Below are 20,044 nucleotides of genomic sequence, written 5' to 3' on the forward strand. Positions count from 1 at the left end.
TATACCACTGCACTGAGACCACTGACCGCACCACCACCAAAACCACCGTCTGACATCTTTTTGACCAGCCTACGCGAGTACATTACATGCTATATTAAAATAAGATCTACTTACATTATTATTGCGAGTCTCAACGGCAGGAAACTTCCGGACAATAAACTTGACGGCAGATTCTAAGTTTTTGTCGATCAGGTAAGAAGGCTTTGCTTTGGGATCCCCACATGCCTAATGAAAAATTGAGGAAAAAAATATAGGAGAACATTTTTATTTTTATAGAATTATAGTAGTTTTTGAAAGTTTTTTTTTTTTCATAGTGAAATGAAAAACAAAAAGACAGTGTGAGAGTTGTCAGAGCTGAAAAACAAGAATGAACAAACAAACACAAAAAAAAAAAAAAGCAAAAGAAGATCTCCTATAGAAAAGAATAAAGTCTAAATGTATGGAGATGTGAAAAGCAGCGTGGAAAGCACCTAAGAGAAAATAAAAGCGCATATCTAGAAAATAAACAGAAAACTGAGGTAGAGATGTCAGCAGCAATAACAAAACTGGTCAATGGGTGAAAAGAGAAGAACATCATGATTTACTTTGCTAAAAGTTCACTGAACTACTCTAGCAATGAATGTGTTAATAAAGACCATAATCAACAGTACACAATCTGAAAAAAAATGGAAGATTGCGCGATGTAAAAGTCCTAAAGATGCCCAGTTACTTGGCACCTATCACTCTGGTTATAATAAGAGATGCAAAATCTGTTTCTGCTGCCTTAAAGAAAAACTCCAGCCACCTGGCCAAACTACTCCGAGTCAAAGGCCCTTTCAATTCCCATAGATTCCTTTCGACCATGAAGTTGAGGCAAAAACTTCTTAAAGGGGTTCTGCAGTTTTTTTAAACTGATGATCTATCCTCTGAATAGATCATCAGCATGTGATCGACGGGGGTCTGACACCTGGGACCCCCACCGATTAGCTGTTTGAGAAGGCAGCGGCGCTGGCAGTAGCACCGTGGCCTTCTCGCTGTTTACCGCAGGCCCAGTGATGTCACGACTAGTATCACTGGCCTGGGCGGGGCTTAGTTCTGTTCACTTGTATGGAGCTTAGTCGCGCCCAGGCCAGTGATACTAGTCGTGACGTCACTGGGCCTGCGGTAAACAAAGAGAAGGCCGCGGCACTACTGCCAGCGCCGCTGCCTTCTTAAACAGCTGATCGGCAGGGGTCCTAGGTGCCAGTCAGATGCTGATGATCTATCCAGAGGATAGATCATCAGTTTAAGAAAAAACTGCAGAACCCTTTTAAGAGCATCATAAGTAGAGAAATGCAAACTTATAAAGTCTAATAGGTTTTAAATTGAAATAAACAGACTAGAAATGTGAGAACTGGTTTGTTAGAATCAAAATTTAACCTGAATTAAAATTAAAAAAAAATAAAAAAAATAATCTGATTCTGTAGAGTCAGAATTTCTTCAGATTTGCTTGGGAGAGCGAGAGAATCCAAGCATTTAAAGCACTTTTGATTTGGGCAGAATCGAATCATATCTGAATCAAATTTCATGGCTGATTTTGAGCTTGAAACTAATTTTAGGGAATCTCTAAAAATAGACCCTAGTGGGTCCAAAATGGCTTCAGAGGCTGGGCCCACCGGAGGATCCTCTGGTACTCCAACCCTGTAGACATCCATTGTGTTTAGAGGAGATTTAGAAATGAAAATAAGAGCTCTGTACTAAGGGTCATGGAGCTGGCTAGTTTGTTAACTTACATGATATGGGAGTTGGATGCCTTCCTTTCTTCCAGTTATAAATACTCATGTTCCGGGTATTTCGAATTTGGAGTCAGTGTTAAAAGTTCTCCTTATGAGAGGACAATATGCATTAACCCACCAGAGATTTTATTTTATTTTTCCTCTGGATCAACATAGATAATAGCTTGATCAGAGGGGTTTCTGAAGAAGTCATGGAGCCATGAAATCAAGATGGAGATTGACCAGAATGTGGTCATCTTTGGAACTAATCTACTGTTGTTGTCTAGGGACACTGAAACATTCCAAACCCATCACCCAACAGGATGCCTCCTGTTACACCACTACTCTCAACTTAATAAGAAGGGAGGGGAGTTTTAAAACATTCTTCAATGCACTTTGTGACTAGTTTTAATGCAACACTCCAAAGTTGTTCCATGCAGCTCTTCTGCCACCGGAGACGCCATGCATTACAGCAATGACAAGCAGTAACACAGTTCCGCAGACTTGGGAATTTTTCTTAAAGTAATACAGAGACTTGAAGCAGGAATACAAGCAGTGTACATTCAGACCTCACCATATTCTCTAGTTATTGGTGTTTTAATCCCAAGAGATCTGAATGCACATCTACAAACAACACAAACAATCAGGGGTTCCCACAGAGATCTACTCAGCATGATGTTACACTTACTGGTGGTCTCCGCATTGCTTCTTTTATTGCATGAGACCAATTCAACTATTGCATAAGGTCACATTCACATGGTCATATTATGGCTCTACGAAATTTGAATTCTTGGTGTCAAGAATGGGATAAGATGCAGCTCTTGGCACCATATATATATCGTTCCTGTACTTCTCAATGTGCCTAAATATTTAAGCCTTCCAGTAACCAAAACAGGTTAAATCGACTTCCAAAAAGTCAAAGAAGCCAAGTTTTGAGCTGCGTTTGTGGGGCCCTGACAAGCTTCTCTAGTGTGCCTGCAAAACCTACAAGGTGATCCCCACAGATTTTATCTTGCTTTCAACAGAAGAGTGACCAAGTAAAAACTGATTTTTGTTTGACCCTGAGGAGCCTCTGCTTTGTTAGGAAATGAAAATCTCTGTCAATCATATACATCAGTTCTGGAAACACATGGACAGCTAGAGCAGTATTTTGGTGGAAAAACTCTACCAAACAACATCCCATATCATCTTCCAGAAAGCCAGAAACTAACAGAGGGAAGTATGGAATTGTGTAAATTATCCAAAATTTGAGAAGTTGGGTTTTCTTGTATATTTAAGCACACAGACTGAAAAGCTGAACTCACAAATTTCAAGGGATTTCAACGGACAACTGGACATTTTATTGGGAATCTGGGTAAAGTCACTAATTCAAGATAAAAGAATGGATTCATGGAGAGACTACAGAACCAGACCGTAACAAATCCTGGTCTACAAGGGCTCATTTACACAACAGTATTCCACCACCATCCTAGCACATGGCCAATAAAAAAAACATAGGGAAAGTCTTCCTTTACCTTGTTCCAGAATTTGGTCCTTTGGTGGAAAAAACAATAAAGCAGAGATGAAACCATTCTGTATAACACAGCCCCTAATGGAGTTCCCTGGTCAAATAATGATTTTTTTTATATGCCCAGAATACCCCCCCAATCATTGCATTTTTTCACTATATACCCATTTTTCATGTCAGCACTTTCTTTCCCCTGTTCTCAGCATCCTGACGGGCCACTTTCATCAGCTTCCTGCTGGCTTTGCCAACTAAACCCAGCATGCATTGTTCATTAGGGCTTGCTTTGTCTAACCAACATGGAGAAGGGGGGTGTAGGGGGCTATGCACTGCAGAGGGAACAGTATGGCAGTCATGAGAAACAGAGCAAACCCTGCATAAAGCTGATGAAAACAGGAAGTTCTGCATGTAAACATCCTGCCTGGATGCAATGATGCCTAGAATAGGGTAAGGAAAGTGCTGACATGAAAAGTAGGTATTTGGGGCAAAAATATGCAGTGTTTGAAGTACTCTGGGAAGATAAAAAAATAATTATTGGACCAGTAAACCACTTGAAAGGGTCACAGAGTTTTTATAAAACTTTTGGTATATCACACAGACATGGGAAAGGTTTTACCCAGTCGGGGGAAGAATGCCGAAACCCCCATGATTTCTACAACAAGGAGAAAGAAGTGCCCACATATCACACTCGCTCTTCTTGCTGACAGAGACTGAAATGCGAGCGCTCTCTCCTAGTTCCGGCAAAACCTCTCCTAGCGATCCGGCAAAACCTTTGACATATAAAAAGTTTTATGAAAGCTCAGAGACCCTTTAGCGGGTGATCTCTCCAACCTGTCATTTTCCATAAGGCAGCAGAAATATTCACATTATATTGCAATTCATCTCATTACAAACTTGGGGGCAGGTTTTATTAATGACATTTTTAGAAGTCTAGCAAAAAAAATACTATATTAAACATTGTCAACTTAAAAATGGGTCACCGTCCCTGCTTTTCATATCCTCTTACCTGGATTATGTGGGTCTAGCTACAGCTGCAAGCCACCAACACCAATGGTCCCAGCGATGCTGGAACTAGTCATAAGTGGCCCGACACAGCAGCATGATACGACTAAAAGGTCTAATAGCACCGTTTAGGATAAGGGTCGCCTTAGCTGGAGGCAGTAATCCAATAAGGCACTTATATAATTGGGTGTTGGGGCAGGCAATGAGGTGCGGGAGGTACATTACAACAACGTACAGGGGAAGGCATCATTCAGTTGTGTGCAGGTTAGCACATAGGCACCATAACCATAAATCTGTACTGTGGTTACGCATGCTAGGACTTGAGGGAACATTTATAAAAAAAAAAAAAAAAAGGGTAGTATAGAGCAAGTATCTAGTCTACAGGCATCACCAAAAACCAAGAGAGAAGTGGGCACTACAGTGCATGCACTCCTGTCCCCGCATGCTCGGTGGCATTGTGCACCAGTGGTTGGGTTACTAAATTTCCCATTGATCTTTGGGGCCATGCTGTAAAGTTATAGAAAGAGAGAAGTCATGGTGTAAGCAGCTGGTCAGAGAAGGGGCAGAGGGAAGGTGAAAAGCAATGCAAACCTTCCAAACTTGTCCTTGCTGGGAAAGCATTTAAATAAAGAGAGAGAGAATTACATAGAGACATTTCATAGCAAGCTAAACATGCAAAATCTCAACAACAAGGAGCAGACATATAAAACACCACTTAAAGGCACTCTAACCTCAGACCATGTATTACTTATTGGAGTCCACCGCATGGAAAGGAAGATGGCGTTCCTTAGAGCAATGAATTCCAACCATATTACAATTTGGGTACCCCTTAAAAAAAAAAAAATCCCATTCCTCCATTGCCGCTGTCCCCAAAGCATGGGTCACATCATGTCTTTGCCATACAGTTGAGGGCATGTTCACGGCATGTGATGGTCCTATGCCTCATAAGAACACATATATGCAATAGGGTAAAAGAGTGTCCTTTGGGCCCCCATCAGGCCTTTTTATGTTGGTATACAAAAAATAAATAGTGCATAGAATACAGTTCTTTTATTACAAGGGGAACCCATGGGTGACATAACCCTCTGTAGAAATGTACAAGCGGCATATGCAACTGGATTATGTCCTATTGCCACTGAGTTCTATAATAAAAAAAGTATATTGCCTCATGTGCTTGAAGGTATCCGTTTTCCGATCTGCAAAATATCGGTGCCGGACATGTGCAACGCGCATTTTTGTCAGTCCCAATAGTACAACTGCCTATTCTTGGTCGAGAAACAGACAGGAAGAGAACATGTTCTATATCAACATCCACGTTCTGTCCTCAAGTTTGCCGACCTATAGAGATCAATAGGTCTGCATGGGATCCCCAAAAAGATGCAGATCGGATGTGGAACCAACGGTCGTGTGGATAAACCATATATCAGGCTGGGAGCTGCGCTGCAGTAACCCGACATGGAAGCTTCTGGCTCCATTCTCTGCTGATCCACAGGGGTTCCAGGTGTCAAGCCCCTACTAATCTGATTTTGATTGACCTATCCTGAAGATGGACCTTCCCCATCTATAACCTGGGAAACCCTCAAGTAGACACACGTGCCAAAAACCCCAAATAAAGATCTACAAAATAAAAATAGGCGCCAACAGAACATTGATTGTGGGGCGCTTAAAACCAGCTATAGAAGATGGTGTGATTGATGGACAGGACAAAGGACGCTCTCCGCAGACGGCGAGGATCATTAGTCCCGTCACCCATTACTTTGTTTAGGCTGCAGAAAACAGATTGAGGTTAGAGTGCCTTTAACATGGGATACACTTACAGAAAAATCATTAACAGAACAGTTTCTTGGAACAATTCCCTCCCCCGGAACACACGAGTAATACAAGGGGCAAAATCCCACAAGAAACATACAAGCAGACAGCGATTCCTAGCAGTCCCAGATGCATCTCCTGTACCTGGAGGGGTATTAGAAATCACACATAACATGTACTAGGTCTATAGCTGTAATAAACATCTTATCAAATAATAATCCAGTTATGTTCTTACAGATACATTTATGTAGGAAAACGGAAAAGGTCCGCGAGTGAACTCCCAGCGGTATTCCTAAGGCATGGCCACGCGGGGCGGAGGGTCTGCTGTGGATTTGTCAGACTTCGCACTATGCGCGGCACAGCGAGAATTCCGCAGTATAAATTCAGGCAGTGAGGATTTCAGATCCTCAGCACAGGTCGATCTACATTGCAGATTTATTTTTTATTTTTATTTTTTTGCATTGTGTAGATGAGCTTTCTTAAAAATCGCTGGTAAAAACGCTGTGGGTTTACCGCACAAATATGCAGAGGTCAACCTGAAGAGTATCCATCCCATGTGCACATACCCTTAGCGGTGCAGATTATTTTGCGTTTTCTGTACCAAAATGCGCTTGTGTTACTTGCAGACTTTGATGCGGATGTGCCCCGATCTCACCATTTTCATTGCAAAGGGTGCAATCCGCATAAATAATTGACGTGCTGTGGATTTTAAAATCAATGCGGAGGGTCAAATTTCTCACAGAAAATATACACACTGGGGGTAATTTACTAAGACCGGCGTCTAAAATAACTTCTATATCCGGCGGTGATTCCGCCGCAGTTATGAAGAGGCGCCGGCCCCTACATAACTTCTAGCTTCCTTGCTGTCTTATATTTAAAACCGGTGTAGAAAATGATGAATGAGAAGGGCCTGCCGGCCCACCCGTGCCGCTCCCACTTTTTTAGACCTAGCATGAAGGGGGGGGGACGTCACAGATTGCGGCGCAACCAACCGTTGCGCCGCAATCTGCACCTGAAATACCCCTAATATAGGCATATTTCAGGATAATAAATGACCCCTACTGTGTATGTGAGATTCGTAATTTCATTCACTTTGCTGGCTCTATATTATGTTGCGTTTTTTTCCCACCCGAAAATGCGCGTGGAAAAAAATAAATAAAAAAAAATTATATATAAATACACGGAGAAACTGCAGTGCATTACAGTACCAGCAAAGTTGAGATTACACAGATCTCATGTACACTTTGCGGGTTTTTTCAATGCGGAAATTGACCTGCAGTGCAGATTTCTAAATTCGGAGCATGTCAATTAGGTTTGCTTTTTAGCTGAGGATTTCATCTTTTTTTTAAATGGAAGGGCGAGATCTACGGTAAAACCGCACCTAATACGCAGGGAAATCCGCAAATAGAAATTGTGGATTTTGGCGCAGATATGTTGTAGAAATGCACATAAATATACACAAAAATTTGCGCGGATCTTATGTTTGCAGGTGGCCTTAGGGGGGTTTCACACACAAAAAACACCAGTGCAAATTGTGATGCAGTTTGGGTGAATCCAACAGGAAGACGACATACACGCCCTTGCTTTATAATGACCATTGCTTTTGAATCCACTTTTTGCTTTGCCTCAAAAAGCCATGAAAAGCTGCCACAAGAATGCAGTTTAAAATAAAATAAAATAAAATAAAATGCTGCATATGAGACCGCTGTAACACATTAACCCTAAAAATTTAGGTCTGACCAAAAGCAACACCAACATCCCACGTCACACTCCAGGAAACTTCGTCATGGGGTGATCTTTATTAGGGTTCTCCCACTGGAGAACTGCTTTTAGCTGTCCCTCTCCCTGACATTGTGAATTATCTGGTGACCCCAGATTTCCCACCAAGAGACACAAAGTACCTGCGCTGTGGGCTCCCAGCAGCTTTCCAAGCACAGCGCCATACATTGTATAGTGGCTGTGCTTGGTATTGCAGCCCAGCCCCATTGACTTGAATGGGGCTGAACTGCAACTAGGCCATGTGACCGATGTACGGTGACGTCAGATGGCCCAAGAAGAGGCCGTGGCACTCACAGGGTGCCTGGCCTCCTCTAACAGTTGATCGGCGACCCCCGTCAATCAATATCTTTTCCCAGATGACCCCCTTTAAAAAGGCCTGGTGGAGATTCTAAAAGTATCAACAGGCTGGTACTTAATATACGATATATGGCGTAAGCCACTTTAAGAGGACACATTCTCTCTGCTGATATGTCTCTTTTAGTAGCTTCTTGCATTCCCCATGTAATAATTCTGGAGCATCTATTCTTCTGACTGTAAGATGTGCCATTCCTTTATTCCTACTAGAAGTTAAAAATTATTTACCAGCAGTCTGCAATGAACATCCAGATGGGTGTTACTAGTTGGGGGGGGGGGGGGGGGCCTGTACAGTCTGACACTGACAGGACTGATTGTATAATATCAGACTCTGCAGTGACATCTGATAACCCCCAGCTAGACCCTCACTGCCAACAATTCATAAATTTCTTCAGAAATTATAAAAGAATAACACAATATAGAATATCATCCAAAAGTAAATTTATTTAACCAATTCAATTCAAGAAGTGAAGCTCATATTATGTAGATTCATTACACACAGCGATCTATTTCAAGCATTTAGGTCTTCTAATGTTGATTATGGCTTACAGCTAATGAAAACACAAAAGTCAGCATCTCAGAAAGTAAACATTTTGTGAAAAAAGTTAAATCTTGTAGACTCATGGTGCCACACTCTAATCAGCTAATCAACACATCAGACCTGCAAAAGGTTTCCTAAGCCTTTAAATGGTCCCTCAGTCTGGTTCAGTAGGCTACACAATCATTGAGAAGACTTGACAGTTGTCCAGAAGACAGTCATTGAGTCTCTTCACAGAATGCTATATATCCAAGGAAAGCTGAGTGGAAGGAAAAAGTGTGGAGGAAAAAAAAGTGCACAAGCAACAGGGATAACCACAGCTTTGATAGCATTGTCAAGAAAAGGCCATTCAAGAATTTGAGGGGAGAGTCACAAGGAGTGGACTGCGGCTGGAGTCAGTGCTTCAACATCCACCGCACACAGATGCATCGAGGACATAGGCTACGACTGTCGCATTCCATGTGTCAAGCCACTCATGACCCATAGACAACGTCAGAAGCATCTTAGGGCTCTTTCACACCTGCATTCTTGTCTTCCAGCATAGAGTTCCGTCGTCGGGGCTCTATGCCGGAAGAATCCTGATCAGGATTATCCCCATGCATTCTGAATGGAGAGAAATCCGTTCAGGATGCATCAGGATGTCTTCAGTTCCGGAACAGAACGTTTTTTGGCCGGAGAAAATACCGCAGCATGGTGCGCTTTTTGCTCGGCCAAAAATCCTGAAGACTTGCCGCAAAGCCGGATCCGGAATGAATGCCCATTGAAAGGCATTGATCCGGACTTAAGCTAAACGTCGTTTCGGCGCATTGCCGGATCCGACGTTTAGCTTTTTTAGAGTGGTTACCATGGCTGCCGGGACGCTAAAGTCCTGGCAGCCATGGTAAAGTGTAGCGGGGAGCAGGGGAGCAGCATACTTACCGTCCGTGCGGCTCCCAGGGCGCTCCAAGCGCATGGATCACGTGATCGCATGGTCTGTCATCCATGCGCATGGGGCGCTCTGACGTCATTCTGGAGCGCCTAGGGAGCCACGCGGACTGCAAGTATACCGCTAACCCGCTCTTACTATGGCAACCAGGACTTTAATAGCGCCCTGGCTGCCATAGTAACACTGAAAGCATTTTGAAGACGGATCCGTCTTCAAATGCTTTCAGTACACTTGCGTTTTTCCGGATCCGGCGTGTAATTCCGGCAAGTGGAGTACACGCCGGATCCGGACAACGCAAGTGTGAAAGAGGCCTTACCTGGGCTAAGGAGAAAAAGGACTGGACTGTTGCTCGGTGGTCCAAAGTCCTGTTTGCAGATGAAAGTAAATTTTGCATCTTATTTGGAAATCAAGGTCCCAGAGTCTGGAGGAAGAATGGAAAAATCCAAGTTGCTTGAGGTTCATGGTGAAGTTTCAGTCATTGATGGTTTGGGGAGCCATGCCATCTGCTGGTGTTGGTCCACTGTGTTATATCAAATCCAAAGTCAGCGTAGCCGTCTACCAGAAAATTTTACAGCCCTTCGTGCTTTATGGAGATGCTGAATTCATTTTCCAGCAGGACTTGGCTCCTGCCCACACTGCCAAAAGTACCAATCCCTGGTTTAAAGAGGACCTTTCACCTCTCCTGACAGTCCCGTTTTAATAGCTTCATGCATTCCCCATGTAAAAACAATTCTGGAGCATCTATTCCTATGTCTGTATGTTGTGCCATCCCTGTATTATTTCTACTAGAAGTTAGGAATGAATTGCTAGCAGTCTGCAGTAAGGGTACAGAGGGGAGGTAACAAGTTGGGGGGGTGTACCTGCACAGTCTGAACATGGCAGCACTGACTAGATAGTCAGACTGTGCAGGTATACACCCAACTGGTTCCCTCCCCTCTGTACCATTACTGAAGGCTAAATAGCAATTCATTCATAACGTCTGGTAGAAATAATAAAAGGAACGGCACAACATAGAGAGGAATAGATGCTCCGGAACTGTTATTACATGGGGAATGCATGAAGCTATTAAAACAGGCATGTCAGGAGCGGTGAGAGGTCCTCTTTAATAACCACAGCATCACTGGGCTTGATTGGCCATCAAACTCGCCTGACATAAACCCCATAGAGAATCTATCCTGTATCATCACGAGGAAGAGGAGACACCCCAGACCTAACAATGTAGATGAGCTGAAGGCCGCTATCAAAGCAACCTGGGCTTCCATTACACCTGAACAGTGCCACAGGCTGATCGCCCCCATGCCACGCCGCATTGATGCAGAAGGAGCCCCGACCAAGTATTGAGTGCATACACTGTACATACTTCTCATAGGCCAACATTTCTGTATTAAAAATCATTTTAATTGATTTTATATAATATTGTATTGTATAATGACCTCTGACCCCATGCTGGGTATAATGACCTCTGACCCCATGCTGGGTATAATGACCTCTGACAGTCACTCAGAATTGAGAAATCTCGTTGGAAGAACGAGTGAAACGTTTTCAAGAAATCTACAGTACGTCCAGTTGCCTTGATTTATTCTTTACAGATCTACCATGACCTGGATAAATGAGAACCTTCACAGATATAGAATATGAGGTTCAGTTTTAGAACTGAATTACTGTCTATAGAATAGAAGTTCCAGAATTGTTATTACATGTGGAATGCAAGTAGTTAATAGTTGTCAGAAGAGGCGACAGGTCTTCTTTACAGGTGACCTTTCCCTGACCGGAGCGCTGAGGAGATATCTCCACTGTAGTGATCAGCGCACATCTTCAGCAACACCAATGACAGCATTTCCTCATTTCGGTCTATCCATGCATCAGATGTGTCATGTAACGCCCATCAATGTGGCAGGACAGCTTCTCCCATAGAAATCCAGACACTCCCTTCACAAGTATGACATCTGCCGACTATACAGTCGGAAAAAAACGCAGTCATGTTCCTATGAGGGGGTGTATCAGAGTTATAAGAAAAAACACACACAAAAAACAACCAACCACAACATTACCCAACACAAAACCAATCATGATTTATACCCACAAGGAGCCCAAATAAAACACCTATAGAATTGGTTTATTGGTTTTGTTGTTTTTTTAAATGTAACAATACAAAAGTAACAGAATAAAGCTACATGCACACAACCGAATGTATTTTGCGGTCCACAAAATGCGGATCCGTAAAAAAATACGGATGAAGTTCGTGTGACATCCGTGTTGCATCCGTTTTTTTTGCGGATCCATTGTAACCATACGTATCCTTGTCCGCAAAACAGATAAGAATAGGACACGTTCTCTCTTTTTTGCGGGGCTACGGAACGGACATACAGATGCGGAGAGCACAAAATGAAGGTGGAATCTCTCCCAATATATATATATATTTTTTTTTTAGAGCTTTAATATGATTGCGTTTTTAATATTTAAGTGTTGGCACCCAGCTCAAGGTTAAACGCCATCGAGTGGAGACCAATCGCAAGCGGACATCCACTGTGGTTTCCTGAGAATATGGGATAACTTGTTACAACCAGAATACCCCTTTAAAGGGGTTATCCAATGTCACAAACAGCCACCCCCATGTGCCGGGCCCCTCACACGGAATATACTTACCCTGCTCCCGGTCCCCGCACCGCCGCGCGCCGCTTCTCCCTGCACACAGCTCGTCCCCGCCTGCCATTGGTTTTCATCCGTGTACAGGGAGAAGCAGCAGCAGCTGTGCGGAGACCAGGAGCAGCGCCGGGAGCGGGGTACCGTAAGTATATTCCATGTGAGGGGCCCGTCACATAAGGGGGCTGTTTAGATTGGAAAACCCCTTTAACTTTTACCCTATGTTTTATTCAAGTTCAGTAATGGCAGGAAAATGAATCAGAATAAGGGCTCATGTACACGACCATATGTATTTTGCGGTCCGCAAAAAACAGATCCACAAAAAATACGGATGACGTCCGTGTGCATTCCGTATTTTTCAGAATGAAACAGGTGACCTCTAATAGAACAGTCCTAGTCTTGTCCGTAATATGGACAATAATAGGACATGTTCTATTTGTTTGCGAAACGGAAATACGGACATACGAAAACGGAATGAACACAGAGTAACTTCCGTTTTTTTGCGGACCCATTGAAAAGAATGGTTTCGCATACAGTCCACGGACACGGAAGGAAAATACGTTTGTGTGCATGAGCCCTAAAGCCTCATGCACACGGTCATAAGTGTTCTGCTGTCTGCAAATCGTGGATCCACAAAATACCGGATGTGAGCACGCCATCTTTTTATTTTTTTCTCTCCCGTCTAGAGAAAAGTCCTAGTCTTCTCAGCAAAATGGACAAGAATAGGACATGTTCTATTTCTTTGCTGGGCCACGGAACAGACTTATGGATGTGGACAGCAATACGATGAATGGGTCAGTATCAAATCCGCAAAAAGCGCGGATGCTGACCGAAACTACAGCCGTGCCCATGAGGCCTAAAATGAAAGACTATTCAGCTGTTTTGCAATGTTCAGCAGCCATGATGGACGTCAGCCGCACTGTTTGCCTCCTACACAGCTCAGGATCGCTCAGAGGCTTAATTGGGATGACAAGAATAGCAAACGCTAGTTATACTGCAGTTCTGACTCCTCAGACCCCACTGCACCGTAGAACAGGGGGGGGGGGGGGATCTTTAAAGAACCTGTACCGTCTTATGTAAAATACGATTATTCATTTCTAATACATCTTAGATTTTGATGTATCAAGAGCGCTGCTTGCTGACAATGAACGGAAACATCAGTAACGAAGCTCATCACTAAGATTTGTAACAGCGGCCCGCATTTACTAATTGAGGACACCTTGATTTTGACGCAAAATGTGTCGCATCTAGGTTTAGAGAAATTATTGGCACCTAATATTGCATGGCGTCCATTCAGATGGCTGAACGGAACTTTTTAGAGGACCTGTCACCTCTCCTTACAATTCTGTAACCTCTTTTATTAAAACATTACAATGTGCTGTTTCTCTATTATTCCTCCATGAAATGTATGAATAATAATGGTTGTGAGCTGTCTCTACATAGCCTGGCATTATCAAATCAATGCTGAGACTGCCAGACTGTGTAGGGAGTCGGAACACACCTATTTGACAACTCAGGAATAGCATCGGAACGGTACTTTGCAGAGTTCTAAGTCTAGCGGTTTTCTTCCGGCCGATTCTCGGCATGTTTGCTGGGTCGCAGCCGGATTTCCGCCAATCCCCGTTGTGGTGAATGGGGCCAGACAGCGATGCGGTAGCTTCCGGCGATGGCAGAATGCAGAGAGATACAGCATGTTCCCTGCCGGATCTCTAGCACTAGTGTGAAACTCAACTAAGAAAAGGTGCTCAGAAATATAATATATTACACGCACACTAAAATTTGGGATATTTGGCTTGTGGGTGAAATTTCAGGATGACCCTAAAATACACTCTAACCTTTACAGGTGAACTTAATGTGACCTTCTCTAAACTTCTGAACGCACATGTCCCACTGTTCAGTGTTTCAGTACTTTTTGCACAACTTGCCAATTTCTAACAAGGGGCTTAACGGCAAAATTCACAACAGGTGTTTGATCCATGAATCACCCAATAAGTTTTCTGGTTCAATTAGAATTGGTATTTAAACAGTCCTCCTCATCATGCTGTTCAAATTTTTACATCATGAGACCAAGATGACACCTAACAAATGATCAACAGTACCTTGCCTTTGCCAGGCTTCAAGCAGGATGTTCTCAGGCTGAAGTGGCCACTGAGCTTAGAGTCTCACAGAGTGTCATCAGAAGGTTGTATCAGAGATACAGAGAGACTGCAAGAGTCACAGAAAGGCATAAAAGTGGACGTCCTTTGGCCACATCCCACACTGATGACCGCCTCATTGTGAACAAAGCCCTGCAGAACCGAATGATAAATGGCACACAACTCCAGGCACATTTAAGGGAGCCGAGAGACACACAAGTGTTATGTCAGACCATTCAAAACCATTTACATCAGCGTGGTCTGCGTGCTACACGACCTGCAAGGGTACCTGACCACACGACCAGGCACGAGCGTCATCATCTTGCATGGACCAGGGAGAATTTACGCTGGATGAGGGACCAATGGTCCTCAGTGCTGTTCACTGATGAAAGTCGATTCACGCTGAGCAGAAAGAATGGCCGTCAATGATGTTGGACATGTCAAAAAGAGCACTATGCATCAGCCACTGTTGTCACCAGATGAGCCTTTGTTGGTGGTGTTACAGTTTGGGCAGGTGTGTCTAGTCAATACAGACCTGCCCTACAATTTGTGAATGGTACAGTGACAAGCCCATACTACATTAAGAACAACATTTATCCAGTCATTTTGCCTCTGCATGAACAACACAGGCCTAATTTTATCTTCATAGGATGACAATGCTCCAGTTCATCGAGGTTAATCATTAGGGAATGGCTGCTGGAGACTGAGGTACCTCAAATGGAGTGGCCTGCACTTTCTCCAGACCTGAATCCGATTGAAAAACCTATTGGATCAGCTGAGTCGCCGTGTAGAGGCTCGTAACTCTGTACCCCAGAACCTCAATGACCTGAGGGCCGCCATTCAAGAAGAGTGGGATGCCATGCCTCAGCAGACAATAAGTCGACTTGTGAACAGTATGAGACGTCGTTGTCGAGTTGTAATTGATGCTCAAGACCACATGACAAGTTACTGAGACAGTGATATTTGTGTGGGGGTATACCTACCACTGGGGTCGGCTTTTGTTTCTATAACTTGTTTGAGATGAAGAAATCACCACTGCTTCTACTTAAATGTCCCACTTTCATGATATAATATCACTATAGCTGGAACTTTTTAAGTTTTCCATAATTTCCCCCCCGAAAGTCAACATAACATAAGATACAGTTGGACATAGAGGTATACAGGTTCTGTATGGTATCCTGCGGCACTCTTGACCACAGATGTTGCAGCTGGGTCGGTAGATCCTGCACACTTCTAGGTTGCTGCTCCCTTAAATGCTCCATTGGTGATAAATCTGGTGACCAGGAAGGCCAAGGAAGTTTTGAAATCTGGTGGAGACATTCTTGGAAATCTCCTTGTTGTGCGTGGGTGAGAATTAGGGCTCATGCACATGACCGTTGTGCGTTTAGCGGTGCGCAAATTGTGGATCCACAAAACAAAGATGGCGTCCGTGCACTTTCCGCAATTTGCAGAACGGCACGGATAGCCGTTAATATAACTGCCTATTCTTGTCCGCAAAACGGACAATTTTTTTTTTGCGGACCACAGAACGGAGCAACGGATGCAGACAGCACACTGAGTACTACCTGTATCTTTTGCGGCCCCATTGAAGTGAATGGGTCCGCATCCAAGCTGCAAAAACTGCGGCTCGGATGCGGACCAGAACAACGTTTCGTGTGCATGAGGCCTTATCTTGCTGAAGCCCTGTCATAAAAGACAACACAGGTGACTGCAGAATGGGCACCATGAGACCAAACTTTTTTCTGTTAAGCACCTGGTCATTTACTAATATTTTTACGGCAGTTTTTGGCATAAAAATATATTTTTTTTAATTAAATGTCCCTTGACCACTTTTTGTGGTTTGAATGAATTTGTGAACGCTTTTTTGCACTGTGTTGGACACATCGGATTGTCGAGGGTGTGGTGGGAACCAGGACTTCGGCCCCGAAAAATTTAACAAACATTTACATGTGTAAAGGTTGGTGAAAAACGACTCCAGCCAGTGGATGGTCTAGTTTTTCCGCTAGGCGCACGGACTGCTGAAGGTGCGCCTCGTCATAAATTAGGCGCATCTTCTGCAAGAGCAAAATAGGAAACAAAGACTGGCGTTAAAAACGCCAATGTGTAAATATATATACAACCAAAGTGCACAGGGGATCCTGACCACAAACCACACTGCCGCAGATTAGTAGTTTTGCATTGCTTTCAGTTGAGGAAGTCGCTGTCATCTGATTGCTGACAGACCAAGACAACAGACATCTGATAAGTCAGTCATCTACATGGTGACTAATAATCACACATGAAAACCAGCTGACGGTAACAAGTCTGGGGGCCTCTGACCTCCATCCAACAGTTCTAGTACACATACGTATTGTATGGCGAGCTGCGCCGCGCTGCATAGCAGGAGCAACCCCGGGTCATTAGTGCTGACCTCAAAACAGCGGGCGGACAAACACTGGTGTCCTGCCATGATGTAAGAACGTGCACGGCTAGGGGCGGAATGAAAACAAAGGCCTGAAAGGCACAGGATTTGCAGCAATGGCCACACAAGGTGCTAAAAGAACCAGAAATTTTGGGGGAGTTTTATTAAACTAGCCATTGCCGATCAGAAGATAAAAGGGGAGATTTATGAACCTGGTGTAAAGTAGAACTGGCTTAGTTGCCCAGAGCAACCAATCAGATTCCAGCTTTCATTTTTCACAGCTCCTTTGGAAAATGAAAGGTGGATTCTGATTGGTTGCTATGGGCAACTAAGCCAATTCTACTTTACACCAGGTTCATAAATCTCCCCCTTTATCTTCTGATTGGCTTAATTGGCGGCGTAGTTCTTAAAGGGAGTCTTTCACCTAATCTGAGCGTTTTAGACCGCTCAGATCAGGTTATATACTCTTTAACCCTCATTACGATCATACCTGTCTCTTATGTGTCTCTCGCCCAGATAATGAAAAAAACCGCAATTAGACTTACCGGTAATTCCGTTTCCTTGAATCCACCATGACGGCCCACATTGAGATTGACCCTTGACCTCTGTAGGGGCAGGAACACATAGAGAGTTTAAGAACCCCCCACCCCTCCACCTCCTCAGTGCTTTACAATTACCCGAAAAGGTGGAACAAAAGTAAAGGGATATTAATCCATACCCTTAAACTCCTATTTATACTAAAGTACGTATATATGAAAAGATATATTCGTAAATATATATATATATATATATATATATATATATTTTTTTTTTTTTTTTTTTTTTTTTTTTGACATTTTATATGTTTTTTTTTTTTTTGTTTTTTTTGGGAAGGGGAATAGTATGGGCAGTCATGGTGGATTCAAGGAAACGGAATTACCGGTAAGTCTAATTGCGGTTTTTCCATTTCATCCACCATGACGGCCCACATTGAGACATAACAGATAACTAAAAGGGTGGGGATAACGCCTGTAAAACCCTCCGGCCGAAAAGAGTTTCATTCGAATCCGGAAGATTAAGACGGTAATGTTTTACGAAGGTATTGGTGCTTGACCAGGTTGCGGCCTTGCCAATCTGGTCCAGCGAGACTCCTCCTTTCTCAGCCCAGGAGGAGGCAGTGGCCCTAGTAGAGTGGGCCTTGACATTATCAGGACTGGGTATATTCTGGAACCTGTAACAACATTCAATGGTGGATCTGATCCATCTGGCTATGGAAGACCTAGCTAGTTTCTTTCCCTTATTTTTCCCCGAAAACTGAACAAGGAGATTGCCATCAACCCTAAAATCTCTGGTAGAATCCAGGTACTGGATCACTGTATCCCTGACATCTAAAAGATGTAAATTAACGCTCGACCCTGAAGATTCAGATCTGGGAATGGAAGGTAGAAAGATCTCCTGTTCCCGATGAAAGGGGGAGACTACTTTTGGGAGAAAACCTGGATCGAGAGTTAAACGGACGTGATCTTTGGTGATCTGGAGGTAGGGTTCCCTACAAGAAAGGGCCTGGATCTCTCCAATACGTCTGGCTGAGGTGATAGCAATTAAAAAGGCAGTTTTTAGGGAAAGGTGTTTTAAAGAGATTTCTGATAACGGTACAAAGGGAGGTCTTGTTAGGCCTTCTAGGACGATGTTAAGGTCCCAGGTAGGAGCCCTGGATTTCAGAGAGGGTCTCAATCTTGAAACCGCTCTAAAGAACCTCCTGATCCATCTGTGGCTAGCTAGGCTGCAGTCATAGAAAGAGCTGAGAGCAGAAACCTGGACTTTCAGGGTACTAGGTCTTAGGCCCAATTCCAAGCCGCACTGCAGAAAGTCCAGGATCCTATTGATGGGAGGGGAGGAGGTGTCTGGGCGCTCCACTCCTAACCAGGAACAGTATCTCTTCCAGATCTTTAGGTAGATGGCAGACGTCACCTTTTTCCTACTGGCCCTTAGGGTAGATATCACTTTTTCTGAAAGACCCCTGTTTCTTAATGTCTCGCTCTCAGGATCCAGACTGACAGTTTGAATATCCCGGGGTCTGGATGAAGTAGAGGGCCCTGGACTAGAACATCTTTCTGGAAAGGGATTTCCCATGGATCCTCCAGCGATAGCTGTTTTAGAGTGGAGAACCAACTCCTCTTTGGCCACAAAGGGGCTATTAAGATCAGAGTAGTTGGTTCCCCTAGGAGTTTCTGGATGACCCGGGGAAGAAGAGGTATTGGGGGGAAGGCGTAGGCCAGGTTCCAATTCCAGTGTATCGATAGGGCATCGATTGCCCAGGGTCTGTCCTCCCGGTTTAGGGAGCAGAAGCAATCCACCTGCGCATTTTTTCTGGAGGCGAACAAGTCTACCTCCGGACGGCCCCATCTTTCCGAGATCTTTCGGAAGATGTCCCTGTTCAGAGACCATTCTCCTGGATCCATCGTCCTCCTGCTCAGGAAATCTGCTATCGTATTTTCGCAGCCCCTTAGGTGGATGGCGGAGAGAGACAAGACGTTCTCTTCTGCCCAGGAGAAGATTCTTCTTGCTAACGCACCCAGAGGCCGTGACCTTGTCCCTCCTTGATGTCGCAGATAGGCCACCGTTGTGGTGTTGTCGGACATTACTCTTAGGTGTTGCCCTTTTAAAAGACTCTCTCCCCTTAATAACGCCTCCAGGACTGCATGCAGCTCTCTGTAGTTTGAGGATTTGACTCGTATCTCGGCTGGCCAGGAGCCCTGTAGAAGATGATCTCCAATCTTTGCACCCCAGCCTCCGAGGCTTGCGTCCGTGATAACCTGAACGGCCGGATGGTTCTGCCACTGTAGGCCTCCAAGCAGTCTTCCTCTTTCTTTCCACCAGTCTAGGTCTGTTTTTACGGCCTGCGGGATCCGGAAAGACTTGTCCAGACTTACCTGCCTCCCGTCCCAGATGCCTAGGATCCAACTCTGGATCACCCTTGTGTGGCCTTGGCACCAGGCAACCGAAGGGATGCAGGCTGTTAGGCTTCCCAGGAGACTCATGGCCTTCCGGATGGAGCAACTGCGAGACCTCTGGAATGCTCGGATCTTTTCCGTTAGAGTCGTGGCCTTGTCCTGAGGGAGGAAAGTTCTTAACAGGGATGAGTCCAGCTCCACACCCAGGAACCTTATTCTCCTGGATGGGATTAGGGTGGATTTCTTTAGATTTATGATCCAGCCGAGATTGTTTAAGAATTCCGAGAA

General features: G+C 44.1%; 1 protein-coding gene across 2 annotated transcripts in view; it reads right to left on the reverse strand.

Moving 5' to 3' along the window:
• Positions 1 to 20,044, reverse strand: part of NCKAP1 (NCK associated protein 1) — a 121,079-nt gene that overhangs the window by 90,151 nt on the left and 10,884 nt on the right. For both annotated transcript variants that reach the window (XM_044302973.1, XM_044302972.1), the window contains exon 2: positions 115 to 225. In XM_044302973.1, coding sequence (XP_044158908.1) covers positions 115 to 225 — 111 coding nt within the window. The remainder of the gene's footprint in view (positions 1 to 114; positions 226 to 20,044) is intronic.

The sequence above is a fragment of the Bufo gargarizans genome, chromosome 8, assembly GCF_014858855.1.
Source record: "Bufo gargarizans isolate SCDJY-AF-19 chromosome 8, ASM1485885v1, whole genome shotgun sequence".
In the NCBI taxonomy this organism is placed as follows: Eukaryota; Metazoa; Chordata; class Amphibia; order Anura; family Bufonidae; genus Bufo; species Bufo gargarizans.